This window comes from Triturus cristatus, chromosome 12, assembly GCF_964204655.1.
Source record: "Triturus cristatus chromosome 12, aTriCri1.1, whole genome shotgun sequence".
NCBI lineage: Eukaryota > Metazoa > Chordata > Amphibia > Caudata > Salamandridae > Triturus > Triturus cristatus.
Genome location: NC_140595.1, coordinates 145,456,042 through 145,475,605, shown reverse-complemented (window position 1 = coordinate 145,475,605; position 19,564 = coordinate 145,456,042). Strand labels below are relative to the sequence as shown.

At 43.9% G+C, this 19,564-nt stretch overlaps 1 protein-coding gene across 1 annotated transcript in view; it reads right to left on the bottom strand.

Moving 5' to 3' along the window:
* Positions 1 to 6,562: 6,562 nt before the first annotated feature.
* LOC146772935 (ETS translocation variant 3-like protein) overlaps positions 6,563 to 19,564 on the bottom strand; it is a 43,680-nt gene continuing 30,678 nt past the window's right edge. Inside the window, exons 4-5 of the mRNA XM_085638984.1 lie at positions 16,953 to 17,073; positions 6,563 to 7,032 (exon numbers count right to left, since the gene is read on the bottom strand). Coding sequence (XP_085495110.1) covers positions 6,563 to 7,032; positions 16,953 to 17,073 — 591 coding nt within the window. The remainder of the gene's footprint in view (positions 7,033 to 16,952; positions 17,074 to 19,564) is intronic.

Genomic DNA, 19,564 nt, shown 5'->3' with positions numbered 1-19,564 from the left:
TGACTGGTTCATTCAGCAATAGTATCAAACTTTGACACATGGCCTCTAAAAACTTTGACCTGCCTTCTCATTGGTTTGTCAGCTAACCCAGGAAGTGAGAAAACGCCAATAACACTGGTGCATGGCCATCATGTAACACACAGCTGAGAGGAAACCATCTGGGGTTAAGGGTCCATCTCGTATTCTGAGAAGCCTTTTCATTTGGGACTTTGTTCCTGAAGATGATTATGCTGCAGAACTTGCTGATTGATACATGTTATACTTTAATCGCCATCTGAGACAACGTTCATTTTGTAGGGATTTAAAAACTGGAGGAAACTCATCCATGCTTCAATATGTTTGGAAGGGTTTAATTGAGATTTGTCACCCAATGAAAAACAAAAACAAGCATTGGCATAGCCAATAGGTCTCGCCTATGGGACCTTATAAGTGTTTAGCCATGCCACAGTTGCATAACTAAATACTTATAAGGTCCCAAAAGCGAGACCTATTGGCTATGCAAAGCGGCCGTGCGGCCGTGAAAGTGATCGCGATCCTGATCGTGATCAAACATCAAAGCGGCTGCGAAAGTGAAAGTAATCTCGGTAAAGCGCGTACCCGCGCCCGCGCACAAGCACTGTAGCTCTAGGCTGGCCTGGTAGCACTTTTTGAAGCCCTCTCAATAAGTCTCGCCAGACCAGCGCATGCGCTGGGTCAGACGAGACCTAAAAACAGTAGGTTATGGACTGCAGATGCTACTAGGACGCAGTATCCCATCATTCACGAATTTCTTTTCCATCTTGTGCTGTCTACACTTGGTTATGTGCATCCTTAGCTATGGTTTATCACTGAATCAGTGGCACACCGTGGGCGCACCAGTTCGCGGTCTATGCAGAAAGGTGAAGACTAGATGCGCATAGATCCCAGATTACCTTCCACTCTAGTACAGTTTGATAGTTGCTGTCAGACAATTCAAGTGGTTTTCACTGATGGTGTAGTTTCACTGATCACTCTGCACTCGGTATCTTTCTCCTAAGTGCATTAATTCAGCACTTCTATCTTCTGTCTGCAGGTTGTGTGTTTTGCATGTTCCAGGCCTCCATCAATGTAAACATACCCTTTCTGCTAAGGAGGGTACCTTATTCTAAGAATGTCTGGGAGCTGCAGAGGAGGGAAGATATGGCCCAGTGGCTCTGTTGATGAATTGCAGTTCATCGCCTGATCACAATGTGTGATCCTAGGCAAAGCACTTTTTCACTCATGACTCGGATCTCACATCTCCCAATTTTGTCAACACTTTTACTGGGGTACAAATACAGCCAAAGCCAATTTCAAGCAGAATACAAAAAGTACATTTTGATTGGTCATGTCTTCACAGACTTTGCTCCCACTTGCATAAGGCTGGGCAGAATTTGTTTAGAATGATTAAATTACGGTAGTCGTGTTTTTTTTAAAAATTCATGAAAGCAATTTCAAGTGTCTTCCTCTTTATTTTTTTATCCTAAGTACTTACATTTGTATGCAGCCACGTGAAAGCACTTTTTTCCTTTTCTGATCCCTTATATGAAATAAACCTAGCCACTCCAGGCTGTATTGAGAAATATCCTGTTCCTCAATATCAATGCAGCTCTTTCTGTGACAAGCCTGCTGTGATTGGAGGCCAGATACAATAGGGAAGCCCAGAAAGGTGTAAGAAACGTATTAATCTACTATTCAAGGGTCTGCCCAGCATCTAACATGCACTGTTGATGGACTTGAAATAAACAAGGGGCTGCTCCTCTACTAAGGCGTAGGAGCATTGCCCCACTGCTCTCAGAGCTGTGGGAAAAGTAAAAATGAAATGATAATAGCAAGGTTATTATCATTTTATTTTTTGTTGCTGTGGGGCTGGGTTAGGGTGCGGTGGGGCTGGGGTCACAGGAGGAGGTGTGGTTCATGCACACTAAGGCCCTTATTTATGAGGGCTTTCGCCCCTGTTGCGTCAATTTTTTTGACGCTACAGTGGTGTAAACAATTCTCCACAATGCGCCCTATTTACAAAGTGACACATCTAGGCAAATGTGTCACTTTGTAAAGCTTATACCTACGTCAGGTACAATGTATGCAGGGTGGGCTTTCCCACGTAAAAAAAAGCTTCGTAGGAGTGACGCAGTGAAATCTATGAGATTTCACTGCGTCACTCCTACGGCTTGACTGCGCCACAATTGTTATGCCTGCTTCAAACAGGTGTAGTGAGTGATGCAGGGCCTTTTACATGGGACTCGCCCCATGGGTAATGACACACTGCTGGAGTTGGCCCAGTTTCCTACACACTCCAGCAATGTGTCATTACTGCGCCACCAGATATGTCAGGATTCCTGACGTATCTGTGCAATCCTTGAGACATGTAGCGCTGTAGTGTAAATACAGCACGTCCATGGTGTCCCAAGGATGGCGCAATGAAAAGTGTTGCATCGCTGTTTTTCCCCAGCGAACGGACACTTTTCATAAATGAGACCCTGAGTGCGCATGACTGCTTGGATGGCTGTCTTGGCTCGGCCAAACAGTCATGGCACTTTGCATGTTCCTCACCAGACTGTAGCACACAGACTGGTGAGGAACATGCACAGGCTCCCACTGCCTGTCTGGGCGCCTAACCATGGTGCTCAGACCAATCACAATGCTGAAATGCAGCATTGTGATTTGCTTTGGGGAGCCTGTGTGCCGTCGGGACTCTTCAGCAACTACGGAGGAGAGACGGAGGCAGCCGCAGGCGCAAGGAGGTAAGTTTAAAAAATATATATTTTGATCCCCCTGCCAGCCGCCCCTGGAAATAAAAATGCATTATTGTTGTAGTTTTGTCTCTGTGATTACATAGAGTGCAAAGTACGCCATTAACGTTCATCAGCATTGTTTCAAACTCAGAAAATTTCATTGGAACTCGAAACATCTTACTTTTTATTGGTAATATCCAAGTGAAGAACTATTCAAAACTTAATATATAGCCAAAACAAACATTTTTAAACGGATTTATGATTGCAAATGTATCTGTAACAAATGACCAAGATTGTAATTCCTAAATATATTTTCTTCCTTGAGCAACTAACAGGGCCAGTTAGTTCACACTAATGTGCCTGGCAAGAAACCTGATAAGAAAATAAAGTTTAAAGGATTCCCTTGTTGAAGGTAGGGATGGGGCTGCGGCAGTTGCCTCCAATGCACTACAGGTGGTCCGGCTGGTATCCCTTCAATGGTTTGTAGAATGTCTCTAGTCCCTTTTGGGGGAAGATGTAGCTTCCATTGAATTGTTTCATTTGAAAGAAGATGCTTTCACTTTGGGAACCTTTCCGTGTTGTTGATTTATACTCAGGAGTGTCTGCAGAATTGGGATAGCTGGAAAATATAGATTTTTTAGTAACCAGCGAAGTACAGCTGTGTTTCATTGTTGAACACCTGAAATTTGACAAACTTCTTGCATGTTTTTACTGGGAAGGGTGTACACCCGGACTGATCCAGAGAGCTCCCTGCACCGCGCTCAAGACACATTGACACACTGGGAATATTTGCCTTTTCCTGCTGGGAACTTCTCTGTTCATGTATGCGACGACTTGAAGAGAATCCTGTGTGTCTGAGGGATGCTGCTGACCTGTGCTAAATGTCCATATACTTGGTTTGTTCCAGTAAGAGCTCTGGAGGGTCAAGTTTGCTACAGACTCATGTATCATATGGGGGACACTATTCCCCCCTTTATTATTGGACCAGTTGAATATGTCTTTGGCGGATCTGGCTCAGGAATATGGAGAGCATCCAATTACAGTTTCCGCTTGATTTGACCAATGAATTTTGAGGACTGCTTTCATTAATTTCTGCACCAGGAGTATAAAGGATATTAAGATATTTGAGCCCTGACGAAGTTCAAATGCGTTTTTTGAACGAAACATGTTGGCTGGATGTACGTTTAAATGGGAATGTTATGAATATGAAATAAAGGAAGAATAAAAAATATTTTTAAAACACAACTGAGGATTTGTGGACTGCTATATCTCCAGGTGCACCATTCCACTTTGTAAATTCAATTTCTGCGAGGCAACGGTATCTAATGACAGCGGGTTCTGGAAAAGAAGTGTACTGGGTCATAATTGGTTGGAACTTTATGTGAGGTGCTGTTAACAAGTCCACCGTTGGTGTTTGGGTTGTTTAAAGTTTAGTTTGCTAGAACCATGAGGAAGCCTCTGGCCAGCTGTAAGGAGTAAACTGGACCTTGGTGGAATGGGTTCTTGTCTTGGGACAGCCATACAATGTTTTCTAAAAACAGACAGTATCACTGAAGATCACCAGTCAAAACATGTCCTATATTGCTTTCCAAATGTTTCACAATTTCTTTCCTCCATGTTTAACGTTGAGGAACAATTTCTTTCTACTATAGACTGGAGTAAAACCCTTTTGTCCATTTTGGAGTAACCAAGCAAAAATTATGTATAACAGCACTAACTCAATTTTTGCACAAGTGTATTGTTTATACAATCTGGGAACAGCCTCTACAGTTGTACTCTCTCATTCATGGGTATAATGGCTGGTGCATAGATAGGCCAATGTAAGGTGTCACACACATTCCAAAATAATATTGGAAAATTGCCTCTTTTTTAGAGGACAAGGGTGGCTCCAAAGGCAACCTGCTATTTTACCTGCAACACTAAAAGTCCCAGCACTGTCCTGGCAGGCATTACACCTGCCTGGGTAAGTGAGAAGTACTACTATGGGAAGTTGAAGAACTTCACTTTTACTAACCTAGGAATTTTTTTTGTTTTAACTGCCAACTGAGAAAGAATTTCTTGTAGGCATAGTTTTAAAAATAAAAAGTGGAAATCCTGATGAGGACATCTGACTTCAGGATAATAGCACCAAGGTTTTACAATGAGAATTTCTAGTTGGCCCTTCACACCATCTGTTGTCCTATGGGATCGGTGCATGGTTTTGATGCATTCCGTGCATATCTTTGGGAAACGGCTGCAGGATCTGTGGGCGCTATTACAGTCAGAACATTACAATGTGTCTATGATTTCGAAGGGTGCCATACCAGGGATATTTCTATGGGCTCTAGGCTATTGGCTATGTATCTTTATGGTCTCTTCTAGCAGTGTAGACAGTATGAAGTGAGTGGAAGATCAAAGTATGCAAAAACTCTTGGTGCTCTCATCATGGGGAAGATGGGCAGAACATTTGGGAGGACAGACATTGAGGACAGTTTGCCAAATTTTATGGCCATGGTGTATTTGTAAACATAGTAGAACCATTGCGATTGGTCAATGTTATGTAGGATTTAAACATTGTTTAGCTGAAGCTGGTTCTAAAACTCAGGAATTTTTAAAGAAACTCCTCCCTAAAGCTGCATTTGATATACTATTAGGACATATAAATTGTTGAAAACCTAGTAGAATTTTTCAGCTCCTGTGCAGGAGACGAAAAGCACAAGTGCCTGTAGGCTTCTGCCACAATTTGCTAGCAGTACGCACTTTAATCGCATTGGGTGTAGCTCTAATCTTTTTTCCCATAACGCTTTGTAAAGGCATATCTGAAAATGTTCTGCTGCCATGCCAGTTGGACCAGAAAATAGGCACACAGGCCAGTCCGGCAGCTGGTCAGGTCCAGGGCCTGCTTTAGCACTGGTGGAACCCGGTGCGACAATCATTTTTGCCGCCCCCACAGTCCTATTACTGCCTTCTCGAATTCTGTCACTACCATCAGGTAAAGGCAGCCGCAGCCGCTGCAGGTAAGAGCTGTGGGGCCAGGTGAGGGGGAATATCGAGAGACGACCACGAGGGAAAATTAAATAAATAATTAATTTTCCCTCTTGGTCGTCTTTTGAAATGCCCCCTCACCCTGCCCCACCGCCCCACCGCTCTCACCTGCAGCAGCCGCAGCTGGGCAAAGGTGTCCCTCTCCAATCATAAGTTATTGCTAAACACAGCGCCCCCCCCCCCCCCCGAGGTCCACGCCCCCGCCTCAGGTCAGCGCACAGTGCGGCTGCACCAATCGCACTGCCCTAAAGCCGGCCCTGGCCAGGTCTGCTTTGCCCTTACGTTTGTTGGGCTTGGCATTGCCTTCTATGCGGATATCACAGTTCTTCTAAGAGCTTGTACAGCTGCCGGAGAAGCAACATCAGTCTACTGAGTAAGCAGAAGTGTGGGAGGTTTAATTGCTACTGACTTCATTGCTGGCTTACTTTCTAATTGTGTCATAATGAGATTTTACTTGACCCTGATTGAGTTAGGTTCACATTAGCTGATAAATTATTTATTGATTAGGCGGCCTTTCAGAAGCAGTCGTGTAAAATTACACTGTTCTCAAGCAGGAAAGCCTGATAGGTTGGGGACAAACTTAAACTCTTGTGCACACTGGGAAATGTACAAAAGGAAAATACACACTTTATGGCGGCCAGGTGTGGAAATATTTCACAGTTCTATTCTGGTTTAAATCAGGTAACACTTCACTGAAAGTGCTGTATTTGCGCCTCCTTATGTGCTGATTAGGTGAACGGAGAAGCCCACCCATCTCTTCCACCTGTGCTCTTCAGATTCAGATAATCCTCCTGTGATCTATTTCCTTAATCGTGCTTTTCTTGTTCAGGGGAGGTCTCTGAGGAATAAGTGCAGTGTGACCTGGAAGTCCCTCCCCCTTCTCCCTCTGCTTCCTGTGGTCGCTCGCTGGTTGGTACTTTCATCTTCCCCTGTGTTTTCAATAAAGGAAACTCTTGGAATGATCTTTTCTGCGGCTTAGGAGACTCTTGATGAGTTCCTGATGACGCCTTCTCTATTTTGAGAGTCTCTGTTCGGCTGAGGAGTGGACTTCTTTCTTCCTTTAATAGTTGGCTGTGTTTGAAAAGGTGTCCAGAGAACCCGGGCCAACCAGGAGGGCTTGGGACCGGGAAGAGCTGAGGAGTGCCAAGGTGTTGCCCGGTGTGGGGAGCACATCCTGAAGGGCGAGGGGTTGACGGGAAGAAGGGGAAAAGTTCATCTTGAACTCCGAAATGGCAACAAGAACCCAGAAGACATGACGGATGGATGGGATTGCATCCTAGAGAGGAAAATAAAACGAAAAAATAGAATCAATGAATTGGACATTTCTTAACCTGTAATACTCAACACTAAAAAGAGCGAAAACTCAACGTTCAGAGCGACCACTTTACAAATACCTAATCTTGATATGCAGCAAACATATCTAGAGATCTTCTCTAGTTTTCTTATTGAGAATGTAAACTGGCAAAAATATTAAAGGAGTCTTTGAGGCTCCTTCTAAACTCTGTAAGTAACCTTTAAAAAATGGAGGGAGAGGTGCCTTTAAAATGGCCTGCTCCAGGTGGGTATCTTAAGGGTTACCCGTTAAACAAAGTGGGAGATGTGCTTACAGTGACCTTCTCAATATGATGTTAAGTATGTCTTATAATGACCATCGAAACATGGTTGAAATTTATTATTTTAGTTGCATTTTTGAACATGTCAGGAAAAGTGTATGTCTGGTGACCTTGTGAACATGGTGGGAGAGGAGTCTTCAAGGTGGCCTTCTCAAAATGGTGAAAATAATTACCCAAGGATACCTTACAGCAATGTTGTGACAGATGTCTTTAAGGAGACATTCGTAGTGTTTTCATTTGGCCATTTAAAGATCTGAAGATGTGTTGCAGGTAACCTTCTGAACATGGTGTGATGACTGCCCTTCAATGTGATCTTCCGACTATGGGGGATATGCCAATCCCTTGATCGATTAACTTTAATGGTTTTGTTTGGTGTTTCCCACTCATTTAAGGGCAGTCCTACAGAAACACAACAGTCTGAGTTTGAGTTTGTCTTGCAGGGTACCCTGTCTTGTGAGGAGTACCCTCTCTGCCGAACTCTTTGTCTACCTGCCCTATTGTAAGTTGGGCCGACCTTCAGATATCCTTCGACAGAGCCCTAGTTGGTTCCGTCGATGGAAAGCTTACTCCGATGGCATAACAGATTGATGGCCATGAGAATAAGGGCAGTACATTAAGCAGCAATCACAAATGGCTTAGTCTGGGAGATCTTACAGCCTATACTCCTTTGGCAATTTCTTGCAAAGTTATTACATACACACAAATGTATGTTCAAATCATTGAGTTCTTTAGCAAAGTGCATTACCAATGTTTATATAGGTGCTCCAAACAAAATGGCGCAGTGAAAGTGGTTTGTGACACAGGTGAATATATGTGCGCAACAACAGATAACCAGTGTTGACAAATGATGTATTTCTAATAGCACAATATTCCTATACCATCAATCAATCAATCAGCTTTATTTCGATATAATAGATATCTTAAAAAGCAATACATAGGATAATAGAAAATAAAAAGATAAAAGGGGCCAATATATAGAAGGAATAGACATACATTTCGTACTGCAAGTGGTCCCAATAAGTTAACTAAAAACAATTTAAGAATGCAAATTAAACAAGATGCGAAAGCATACAGTAGAATAACTTAGTAGCCGGCAACAAAGGTGTTCATTGACGCTTTGACCCCTAAAAAAGATTGTTATGTGGTCTTCATCAGGGCAAGGAACAATGGTAGCAACCCTAGAGATATGTGTAAACTGTCCTGTAACCATCAGGATACCATAGAACTGGCTAGAGAAAAAAGTCCTAAACCGCTTGCACCGTTTCAAAGAACCGGTCCATCATTCCACTCGTGGACACCTGGTGAGTTCTCCTCTGCTTTACAAGGAGGCATCTGTGGTATCCTGGTGGTTACAGATGACTTTAACAAAAAGGCCCTTTGTAAGTTGGGGCCCCAGGCAATCGCCATTGTGCCCATGCATTATAACGGCTTTGTCCTTCTTTTAGATTAGTTCCCTTGTAAAGAGATGTCTCATATCAACAATGTGTGTAGAGTGCTTACACCTGTTTTAAGTATGGCTACACTATATTAAAACGCAAATGAAATAATTATACTGCCAATGTAACCATAAGCCCCCAAAAAAGCAACGTCAAGGCGATTATTAAAGCAAATCTGAGCAGATCATGTTCAAGTTCAAGAAGATCACTCAGGAGATGGTGATGTTCAGTTGTATACAACAATGTCAGTCTGGTGCCCTATAGGTGCTGACAACATCTGAAGGTGACAGGACACTGAAAGGTGACTGGACACGGATGTATGATGTAACAACGCGTACCATTACAACGCGGTATGTTACATCGCGGTTTTAACAACGCAAGTCGTTACATCGACTTGCGTTGGAGGGCGCTGGACATAGGAATAGTGTGAATTACTATTCCAACTCCAGTCTACGTACAGTAGGGAAGGTGTTGGAAAGTAATTCACACTATTCCTTATCCTACAGCGCCCTCCAGTGCAAGTCGGTGTAACGACTTGCGTTGTTAAAACCACGATGTAACCATACCGCGTTGTAATGGTTGCGTGGTAAAGGATGTTTCCCCTGGACACTAAAGCCTAGTTCTTTATCACTACCAGATATATTTCTGTTTTCATGAGCCATTTTCTAAATCCTACTTAGGCTATCAAATGTAGTTTTCTGTGTCTGGTTTCTCGCTTTTGACAGCCAGTATTTAGACCTCATTGAAAATCACCAACTGTTGATGCTGTCATGTTAAACAGTGTGACATTTACTTTTAATTAGACAGAATACATAGTTTTTGTGATTGCTAAAAAGAGCTGCTGGTGTTGTGTGTTGATTTTTTATTTTTCTGAAGGCTGGGAGACAGGCGATGAAACAAATCCAAGACATATTTAAATTCAGTGAAGCATTTTAGAGATTAAATTGGACGTATGTATTTTGCGTAACAAATGTTACTTAATTTGTCGGGTGCAACACACCGGTAGAGGTCAAGGTCAAGGAAAGCTTTATTCAATTGCTATATCAAACAATTATAAAAGCACAAAATAGTAACACATAGATCATTACATAAGATGGGATACCAAACAACAAAGAAAATTATCAACAATTCATTATAAAAATTTAAAACATAATAGAATTATACCAATACCGGTTTCTAAAAACAATGAATTAGGTAAACATACATTTCCTCAGTACTCAATTTAAAAAAGTTACAATCCTAAAAACCCTGTGCTCATTATCCAACAGTTGTAATACAATGAGAGCAGGTCGGCATTGTCGAAGCCCCAACGATTTTAGGACTGATAAAATACAGACTTTCCTCAAATCAGCATAGAACCTACAAAAAAGAACAACATGTATAGTAGCCTGTGCTGAATAATTATCACAAGGACACATTTGGAGGTCTTGAGCCCAATCATTCATTTTCGGAAACCTAAACTAACAAGTCTGTGAAAGACCCCCAACCTAAATCTGGTCAATAAAAACCTATCATAAACACCTGGTACAAAAGTTAAATGGGGTTGAATATTAAAAGTAGTTAAAATCAACTGATTATGCTGGACAATTGGTTTTGTAGCCTCTGACGACATTCTGATAGTGTCCATTAACAAAAGACCCTCTTTTTTTTTAGCTCTTTTCTAGCTGTCATCTGAGTAGCTCTTGGATCGGTAAAGTATTCTATGCGACCTAGATCATGCAAGAAGTCTCGAACATATCTTACCCATGGGATCTTTAGGGCCCCTTCCAATTTCAGACTATCTGTTAAAATATCTCTATTTAGCTTTGTCTCTTCTCTAGTCCAGAGTCTATGCCATAAAAGAATAGGCTCTAGTTTTATTAAATCAGAAATGAAAGGGAGGCCCAACTCAGCATGACATATATACGATGAGGTACTGTTCGGCACAGACAAAATGTATCTTAAAAAAGAGTTTCCACCCGTTGTATCGGCAGCAAATCAGCAAAACCCCAGACCCCTGCCCCATACAGCGCGGAGGAGACACACTTTGCTTTGTAAATTTTAATAAGCTCTACTGATGGTCTCCTACCCAGTTTTCTTGCAAAGTTGGCAAGGGCGTTGGTTGTTCTTAATAAAGCTAGTTTTTTCGCTGAGACTGCTTGTACCCAGGAATCATTTTGGTCAAAGAGAATTCCGAGGTACGAAAATCTCTTAGTAACCCCAATCTTCTTTCCTGTCATAAACATGTCCTTGGACCTTTTACTGCCATTGCCGCACAGCATGATAAAAGTCTTCGAGGTATTCACTCTTCGGCCAAGGTCTTTCATAAAATTAGAAAAACCTCTGAAGATCAATTTGCGTGTGGGACATCAATACCGCGTCATCCGCATACAGGAGAGCTGGTATTGGACATCCAGCTACTTGAGGGAAATCTTGATTGTCTTTCAGGAGTGCCTTGCCCAAACCATTAATATAAAGGTCGTGAAGTGTCAACTCTTTAATGAATATACTGTATGTGGTATTGTTACTTATGAGTGAAAAGAACAAAAAACAGAGGGGCATATTTACAAGGGGCTTGCGCCACCAGATCATCACTCAGTCATGACCAGCATAAATCGCTGGCGAGGGAGCAAGGGGGTCACGCGGGGAGGGGGGTGGTAAATGTAATAATACATTTTTAAAACGCACCTGTCCGCTGGCCGGATGGGTCCCACGTTTTCTCGGCTCTTGCTCTCCTGCCTCCGACAGGAACAGGAAGCAGGCAGCCTCCCTGCCATCCCTAAGCCAATCACAATGCTGCAATGGCAGCCTTGTGGCTGGTCGGGACGCCGCCCAGCCAGGCACTTATGGGGAGGCCATTTCTCCATGTAGGCTGCATTGCAGCCTGCGTGGAGAAAGGGCAGAGTACGAATGACTGGTTTGGGCGGCCCCAGAGGGCCGACCAAACCAGTCATGCTCACTCAGGAGTGGGCACACCAGTCTTTCCCTGCCCAGTCCTGCTCGTAGAGCAGCCCCGCCCACCAGCCCGCCCACAACCAAACAATTCAGCTTTCTTGCAGTGCGAGAAGCAGGAACATTTAATGATAGTTTAACCATTTTATGTTTCTGCTTCTCACACTGCAAGAAAGCAGTTGTGCGACGCTCCTCCACCCTAGCAGATATGGTACCCTTTCTGCGTGGAAGGGGCTTGTAATGGGTGGTGCTGTGGGCATTCCACCGCAACACCCATTGCTTTTTGATGCTGCCTCAGATTTACAAGATCTGTAAATCTTAGTCAGTGCCCAAAACTAACGCCATGCAATAGCAGGTGTTGGAATGGTGCAACGAGGAGAAATGCCTTTATTTCTCCATGTTTTTGCTTTTCCTATGTGTGCTGCAGAATGCAGCACACATAGAAAGAGCAAAACACCATGAATGAGTGTTTATGTGCAGGAAGGTGTCCCTTCCTGCACATAAACATTAAATAATAACAATTTGCTAATTCTATGTGATGCAGAATGCAGCACACATAGAAAGAGCAAAACACCATGAATGAGTGTTTATGTGCAGGAAGGTGTCCCTTCCTGCACATAAACATTAACCCCTTCCCCGCTCATGACGGAACCGCTCCGTCATGAGCCACGGTTGCCGTGTGCTCATGACGGAGCGGTTCCGTCATGCCACGACCGTTGGCGGCCGCTCCGCACACGCGGCGCAGTTTCCCCGCCTGTGCGGGGGGACAATGCAACTGGGCGGAGTCATGACGGAACCGTTCCGTCATGAGCACAGCTCAACCGTGGCTCATGACGGAGCGGCTCCGTCATGAGCACAGCGCCACCGCGCTGCCCCCCGCACCCCCCAGCGCTGCGGCGGAATTCCCGCCGCAGCGAAGGAGTTAAATAATAACAATTTGCTAATTCTATGTGATGCAGAATGCATCACACATAGAAGTAGCAAATTGTCATTATTGATTGTTTATGTGCAGGAAGGGACACTCCTGCACATAAACAATCATGTGCTGCAATGCAGGCACCCTTGCACTACGGCGCAAGGGTGTCTGTGTTGTCGCTAGGCAACTAATTTTAGAGCCAGTGCTTGGGAAAACACACAGGTGCGCCGTATTGTTGTAAATACAGAGCATCCTTGCGTTCCGGAAATGGTGAAGCGCGGCGCAGCGAAATGTGCCACATCGCAGCACTCCACCACTTCCTTGTAAATATGCCCCAGAATCTATTTGTAAATGTAACGTATTGAGGATGGGATTGTCTACTTATTTTGAGCTTGTGCTCCTAGTTAAATCACATTGCTGCTATGGCCATAGCATGCACTTCTGCTTCATCCCCGTTCCCCAAAAAGGATACTGAAATGTTCTGATGCATCCTAATGGGCTTGAGTCTAAATACAGGGGGGCAGATTTATATCGGACTTGCGCCACTTTTACGCCGCTGTTGCGTCACTTTCGTGACGCAGCGGCGGCGTAAAAACTGCGCCATGTTGCGCCCTATTTACATCGTGACGCATCTATGGAGATGCGTCACAGTGTAAAGCCCTGCGCCACATGAAACCTGCGTCAGGTTTCATGTGGGCGTGTCAACGCAGGGGGGGGCGTTCCGTCGCAGGAACGCCCCTGAAAAGTGACTCAGTGAAATCTATAAGATTTGACTGAGTCACTTTTCCAACGCTGATGCGTCAAAACCCTGCGCCTGCTTGAAGCAGGCGTAAGGCTTGACGCACCACGTTACAGATAGGGCAGGTTGGAACAGTGCTGGAGTTGCGTCGCGCCTGCGACACAACTTCAGCACTGCGCCAACCTTACGACGGCACATGCGTCACGCATCTGCTTGTCCTTGCGCCAGGATGCACCGCATTGTAAATGCGGCGCATCTGCGGTGGCGCAAGGGCAAACTTGCGTGACGCATTTTCCCTGGTGCATCCATGCTGATTTGCAGGGATGCGCCGGGGAACATAAATCTGCCCCAGGGTTTGTGCAAAACATTGTAAAACATACCCCTTTGGAAGAGTTATTGTGCAGTGTCGGTTTTCTGTGACAAGGGGCGCAAACTGAGGCACGTTTCCAGGCCAGACTGGAACACACATCACACACATGTCGATAAAAGATAAGAGAAGGATCATTTCCATGCATGGCAGCCCTGTGAGTCCAGAAGAATCGCACAATGACATTTAAAAAAGAGTTCAAATGCTGAGCATCTGTATGTATGCATTATGATTATGTATATCGCATGAAGAAACCTTGCTAATGAACAAACACAGGGCCTGAAGTGCACACACCTTGCAAAGCCTGCATTGAGGAAAGTGCCAAGCTTTGTTAGGAAGAAACACCAACATGTAATGCATCATATAGACATTTTCCGTCACAATATCGAGTTGAACACCACATAGACTCCGAGGTTTGCTTTGTCACCATCAGTCGCTACTGCTAAGCTACAAGTTTATAAAATGCAAGATCAGTGCATTGACGTTTTTAAAATATATTTAAAACTACTTTTTCATTGATCTCATTTGAATGAAATACTGATATTAAAATATGGTTTTGGGTGGGTCAAATACCCTAGCTAGACAGACCCTAGAAATGTCCTCCTCCCAAATCTTCCAGAATAGAATATCCCATTTACGTTCACACTTGGGTAATCGCTAGGGGGGGCAATAAGAGTCACACTGAAATCCAGGAGAAAATGACATGCCCAATAAACACTAATTTTACAGGTGTGATTTCTCTACCCTTAGAAGTGCTGGACCTTGGAAAGGCAGAAAGTGCTCCCTTTGTTTCCCAGCCATGCTTAAGCCTTGAAACTTGGACCTCTCAGAGTGTGCTTGCATGGCATGTTACAGGCCTTACCTGGTGAAAATCATGTGGGCACACATCACAAGGTGACCAATGAACATCAGTGTCAGAATCCCAATTCCGTGTGAACATGAGTTTGCACCAGAATCACAATCTGCAGAGCCATTGGAATAAGGGGCCAGCCGCCATCTACAGTGTCTCAAAATACTCCAGGAGGGGGTAGGGGAATGGCACATGGAGTAACATTTTCCCCAAGCCTCCTGTCTCTGAGTACAGCCTACTCTACATCTTGTGAATGTTTTTATTAATTTCCATTATTGCATTGCTGCAAATAGCCCACACTTTATTTCAAAGACTACAACCTCTCCTTCTATGGAAGCCATACCCTGCAACCTTGCAGTACCGAGCCAATATATGAATCCCACCAACCATATGAATGAATGTACATACTCCCTCATTAATGATCACACTTAACTCCTACCAATTTCATCTACCATAAACTCACTGGAGTAAATGCATGGGATGGTCTCCTTGAGGACACAAGTCTAAACTCAATAACCAACAATAACCACTGAATTAACTGCTCACCTTGGGCTCCAGAGCATCATACTGCCTGACGTAAAGCACGGCAGTGCCTCATCAGTGATAGCAAGCTGTATATAGATGCAACCACTATACAATATTTTATTACTGTTTATAAAGCTTACTCCTGCAGTGAGGAAAGCTCTGGTGGCTATTGTTAAAGTAATTATTTCAGATGTCAGGTATAGTGCATCCAAAAAGGGATTCGTAAGGTCTCGCCTGACCCAGCGCATGCGCTGGTCTGGCGAGACTTATTGAGAGGGCTCCAAAAAGTGCTACCAGGCCAGCCTAGAGCTACAGTGCATGTGTGCGGGCGTGCGCGCCACGCTTTACCGCGATTACTTTCACTTTCGCGGCCCAACGGCCGCTTTGATGTTTGATCACGATCACTTTCACGGCCACAGGGCCGCTTTGCATAGCCAATAGGTCTCGCTTTTGGGACCTTATAAGTATTTAGTTATGCAACTGTTGCATAAGTTCCCAAAGGCGAGACCTATTGGCTATGCCAATGCTTGTTTTTAAATGTCAGCAAGATATAAGCACTTTCTAGCTGTAAAGAAACGCAAATATACACATTACATTTTGCCATTTGATTCACATGAAAGGCTTTGCACATGTATGCAGAGTTGATTGATTTAGTGTTGTACTGTGTTGTGTGAGTGCTTGTTCAGTTCTTGTTTTTTTTTCCCTTTGCATTCTGGTATTTGTAGTTCCACCTTTAGTAGGAAAAACCAAGCTACAAGAACCAGTATTCAAAAAAATATGGCTCCATTCTTTACTTGCCTTCTAAATGTCATCTCGAAGACTCTTATTTCTGTTTCCAGGACTCTAAGAGCTGATTACGACCCCGGTGGTAAGGGAACCGCTGTTTTGTTTTTGGCAGTCCGACCGCTGCCGACAACATCTCTGATCTTGCGGCAGGAAAGGAAGAGGTGGCAAATGGTGGCGGTGCCGGCATTTTGACTGCCGGCTCAATTATGACTTGACTTTCTGCAGACATATACACGGAGGGGAACACCGCCATAAGTCAGTCAGTGGAAAGGCAGGTAATGAGTCTTAATGACTGGCTCTAGGGTGAAAGTGTGTGCCCTTGTGTAATGTGGCTGGTACTCCAGTGATGCCCATCTATGCCGTCAGGTCGGTGAGCACACTGTTTCGCCTGCATATCATGTTGCAGGGAAACAGTGAGCCAGGCTGACAGGAGGCACTGCATCATGGCCGGCATTGGCTTATGGCTTTTTTCTGGAGCTGAAGAATGCTGCAGCCAGTACTCCGCCGCCCACATACCGCCAGCCCCACAGGAAACTCCTAATGCGGTGGTCGGGATGCCACCAGCTTGGTAGCATTCTCTCGACATCCGCAGCTGTGGGCTGGCAGTGCGACCACCAAAATCGAGCCCTAAATCCAAATCTAATGATGCCAGTGTCAGACCAACCAAGTGGTCCTAGGTCATTGAACCGTTCAGCTGGGAGAAAGCTGAAAGTACAGCACTAGTCTGACCCCCCATGGACCAACCTCCCCCAATAGAAGTTGAGCTTGAGGCTCTCCCCACTTGTGGTTGTAACCGGCCTATAAGAAGCCTTATGTGCTACCAGTGCCACCTCCACTTTAAGGTGATAAAAGTGCTGACCTGGAAATAAAATGAGTCCATGTCTTTCACACTTAGCCATGCTTCTGCAAATGAAGCATTTAATAGCTGCAAGACACTCAGTTGTCCAGCCACTCCACAGTCACCATGAATCCAGGCATCTCAGGTACCTATGCTGAGCCCTGGAAACACCTGGTCAAATTAAGCTCTGCTTACTTTCAACACTGCTCCTTTTCTTGTCGATGGTGTGGTCAAAGGCCAGTGGATCCTGCATGGTTCGGTGGAAAGCCAATTGGTCTGCCAATGTCCGGCGAGCAAGAATCATATTTTGGAGGACCTGATGAGAAATAAAAAGGAGTGAGCTTTTTAATGCTAACCCTAAACCTTATTTTAAATTCAAATTAACCATGATATCCCGTAATGTTTACCTACACTGGTAGCATTAGGCAAATAACTTTATGATCTGAGGTACACCGATCCTAGGGTGAAGCCTTCTACAGCCATGGGGCTCCCAGTTGGCCATAAAAGACCTGTTTTGTGGATCAATTATGACTTGATGTTTAGCATAAATATTAATTCTGAATTTTGGCTTGCATCTAAATGTTTTCACAAACCCTTCAGTCCGAATTAAGTCATGATGTACAAGACTGCAGAACCCATTCTGAAAACATAGAAATGACAATTTAGCACTCGAAGAACTACAAATCTCAGATGGTTTGGTTTTGACCTATTTTCTGATTGCAAAACAGAGCTGCCCACCGCCTCTCCAGTGCTTTGTTCCATTGCTCCCCTGCACCCTGCTTTAGCTCCAAGCCTTCAGGGCCCCTGTAGCTCCCATCGGCTCCTCTTTGAGTTCAATACTCTAGCCCCTAATCCCAACGCTGGTCTCTCTGCTTCATGCTTCGTGTGATCCTGCCTTTTCTTCCTTCCATTTAAGAATCAGCCACCTTGAGCAGCCGTTTCTGCTTTTGCCCAGTCTAATGCTTGTGGTCCAATTGCCCTTAGTACTCTACATTGCAGTGTCTGCAGTGTTTCAGTTCCCAATATGTCTGGCTTGTCAGTGACGTTGTATGCTACACATTTGGTAAAACAGTGTTTCTTAACATATAGTCTGGAGACCCGAAGGGAGTTCATGACTGTTTAGAAAATTAAACAATATTGGCAAATGTATAAAATATATGCACAGTAAAGTAAAACGTGTAGATTTATTCCTAAGTGAAAGCATAAATATACACGTGATTAAATCTATATGTGTAAAGTTACCTTTGTGAATGAGGCCCATTTTGTGTACAGTCCCAGAGGGACACTTGAATGTCTTTCATGGTGGTAAGTTTGTTTGTTTTAAGGAGATCTCTTTGAAAGATTCCAGGCAGGCCATTCTACAATGCTGTTTGGGTTCTCCAATGGATCCGTGCCTGCCCAATGCAATGACTTCGGCAGTTGAGATTATTAACCCTATTTAAAATACAATTTTTAATGATTCACTGCCTCAGGTGTGGTTCCTAAGGAATGGAAGCAGGCAACGTTCATCCCATTGATAAAAAAAAAACATGGCAGACCCCACAGAGCTGAATAATTTTAGACATGTCTGGCTGCTACCAGCTGCATCTAAAGTGTCGGAAAAGCTGGTAAATCAGCAACTCAATGTATTTCTGGAACAAAATGAGTTACTACATCCTTCCCAATCTAGTTTATTCCCTAGATATAGTATGGAAACAGCTCTGTTGGAGGTCTCTGAATCTATTAAAAACTATCAGGGGCAGAGCGCCACCCTATCAGCTTGGATCTCTCAGCGTTGTATTTCTCATCAAATAAATTCTGTCCAGACTAGCTGACTTTAATGTATGTGGCACCATTTTGCAGTCTTTTTTGTCATAAAGGGGACACTCATTTGGAGGTTGGAGCCTTATTCATCCCCTGTTAAGGTACTTAAATGTGGGGTTTCTCAAGAGTCTTCCCTGAGCCCTACTTTATTTAATGCATCATGGCACCTTTGGCCGCCATTGTTAAGGCCTTTGGCATTTGGGTTATTTCCTATGCGGATGATCCACAACTTATGTTCTCACTGGGTGATTACTCTATTGGAGAACAGCCGACTTTTAAGTGCCGCCTCTGAGAGATAGTCGACTTAATGTATAAAAACTGCTTGCGTTCTTACTCTGCCAAAACCGATATTCTTCTCTTTGGCCACAATAAGCCTAGTTGGTCAAATGACTGAATTGGGAGCTGGTCATCTACCCCAGCAATGGCAAAAAATCTTGTGGTCATGTTTGACATCGGGCTCCCATTTTGCCCATAAATTACATCACTGGCAAGGATGTGTTTTTCTGTGATTGGTTCACTGAAGAAGACATTTAGCGCTTGTCCCGCTTGAATCCCCGAAAATTATAGTTCATATTGCAATCACCTCCCGACTTGATTATGCAAATGCTTTGTTCTTGGGACATCCTGGTTATCTGATTAAGCATCTGCACGTTGTTCAAAATTACGTGGCCAGGTTGATTTTAGATATTTCTAGACTCCAATCGGTAGTGGCACACCTTAAAGGAGTACATTGGCTTTCGATTGCGAAACATATTAATTTTAAAGCTTTGGTTATTGCTTTTGTTCCCTTCACAGAGAGGCCCCCAACCACTTGCAATACTGATCACCCAAAACAAGCCTTCCTAAACTCTTCCCTCTGACTCTTCCCTTCCACATCCCCTTTTACCTATCCCAAGCCTCCCACTACTGTTAAACGTCCAAAAAAACAAAGAAAAATCTCTAAATCCTTCACTCTTCTAACCCTCCACTATCTTCTTCAATCAAAATAACAGACTAACATGTAC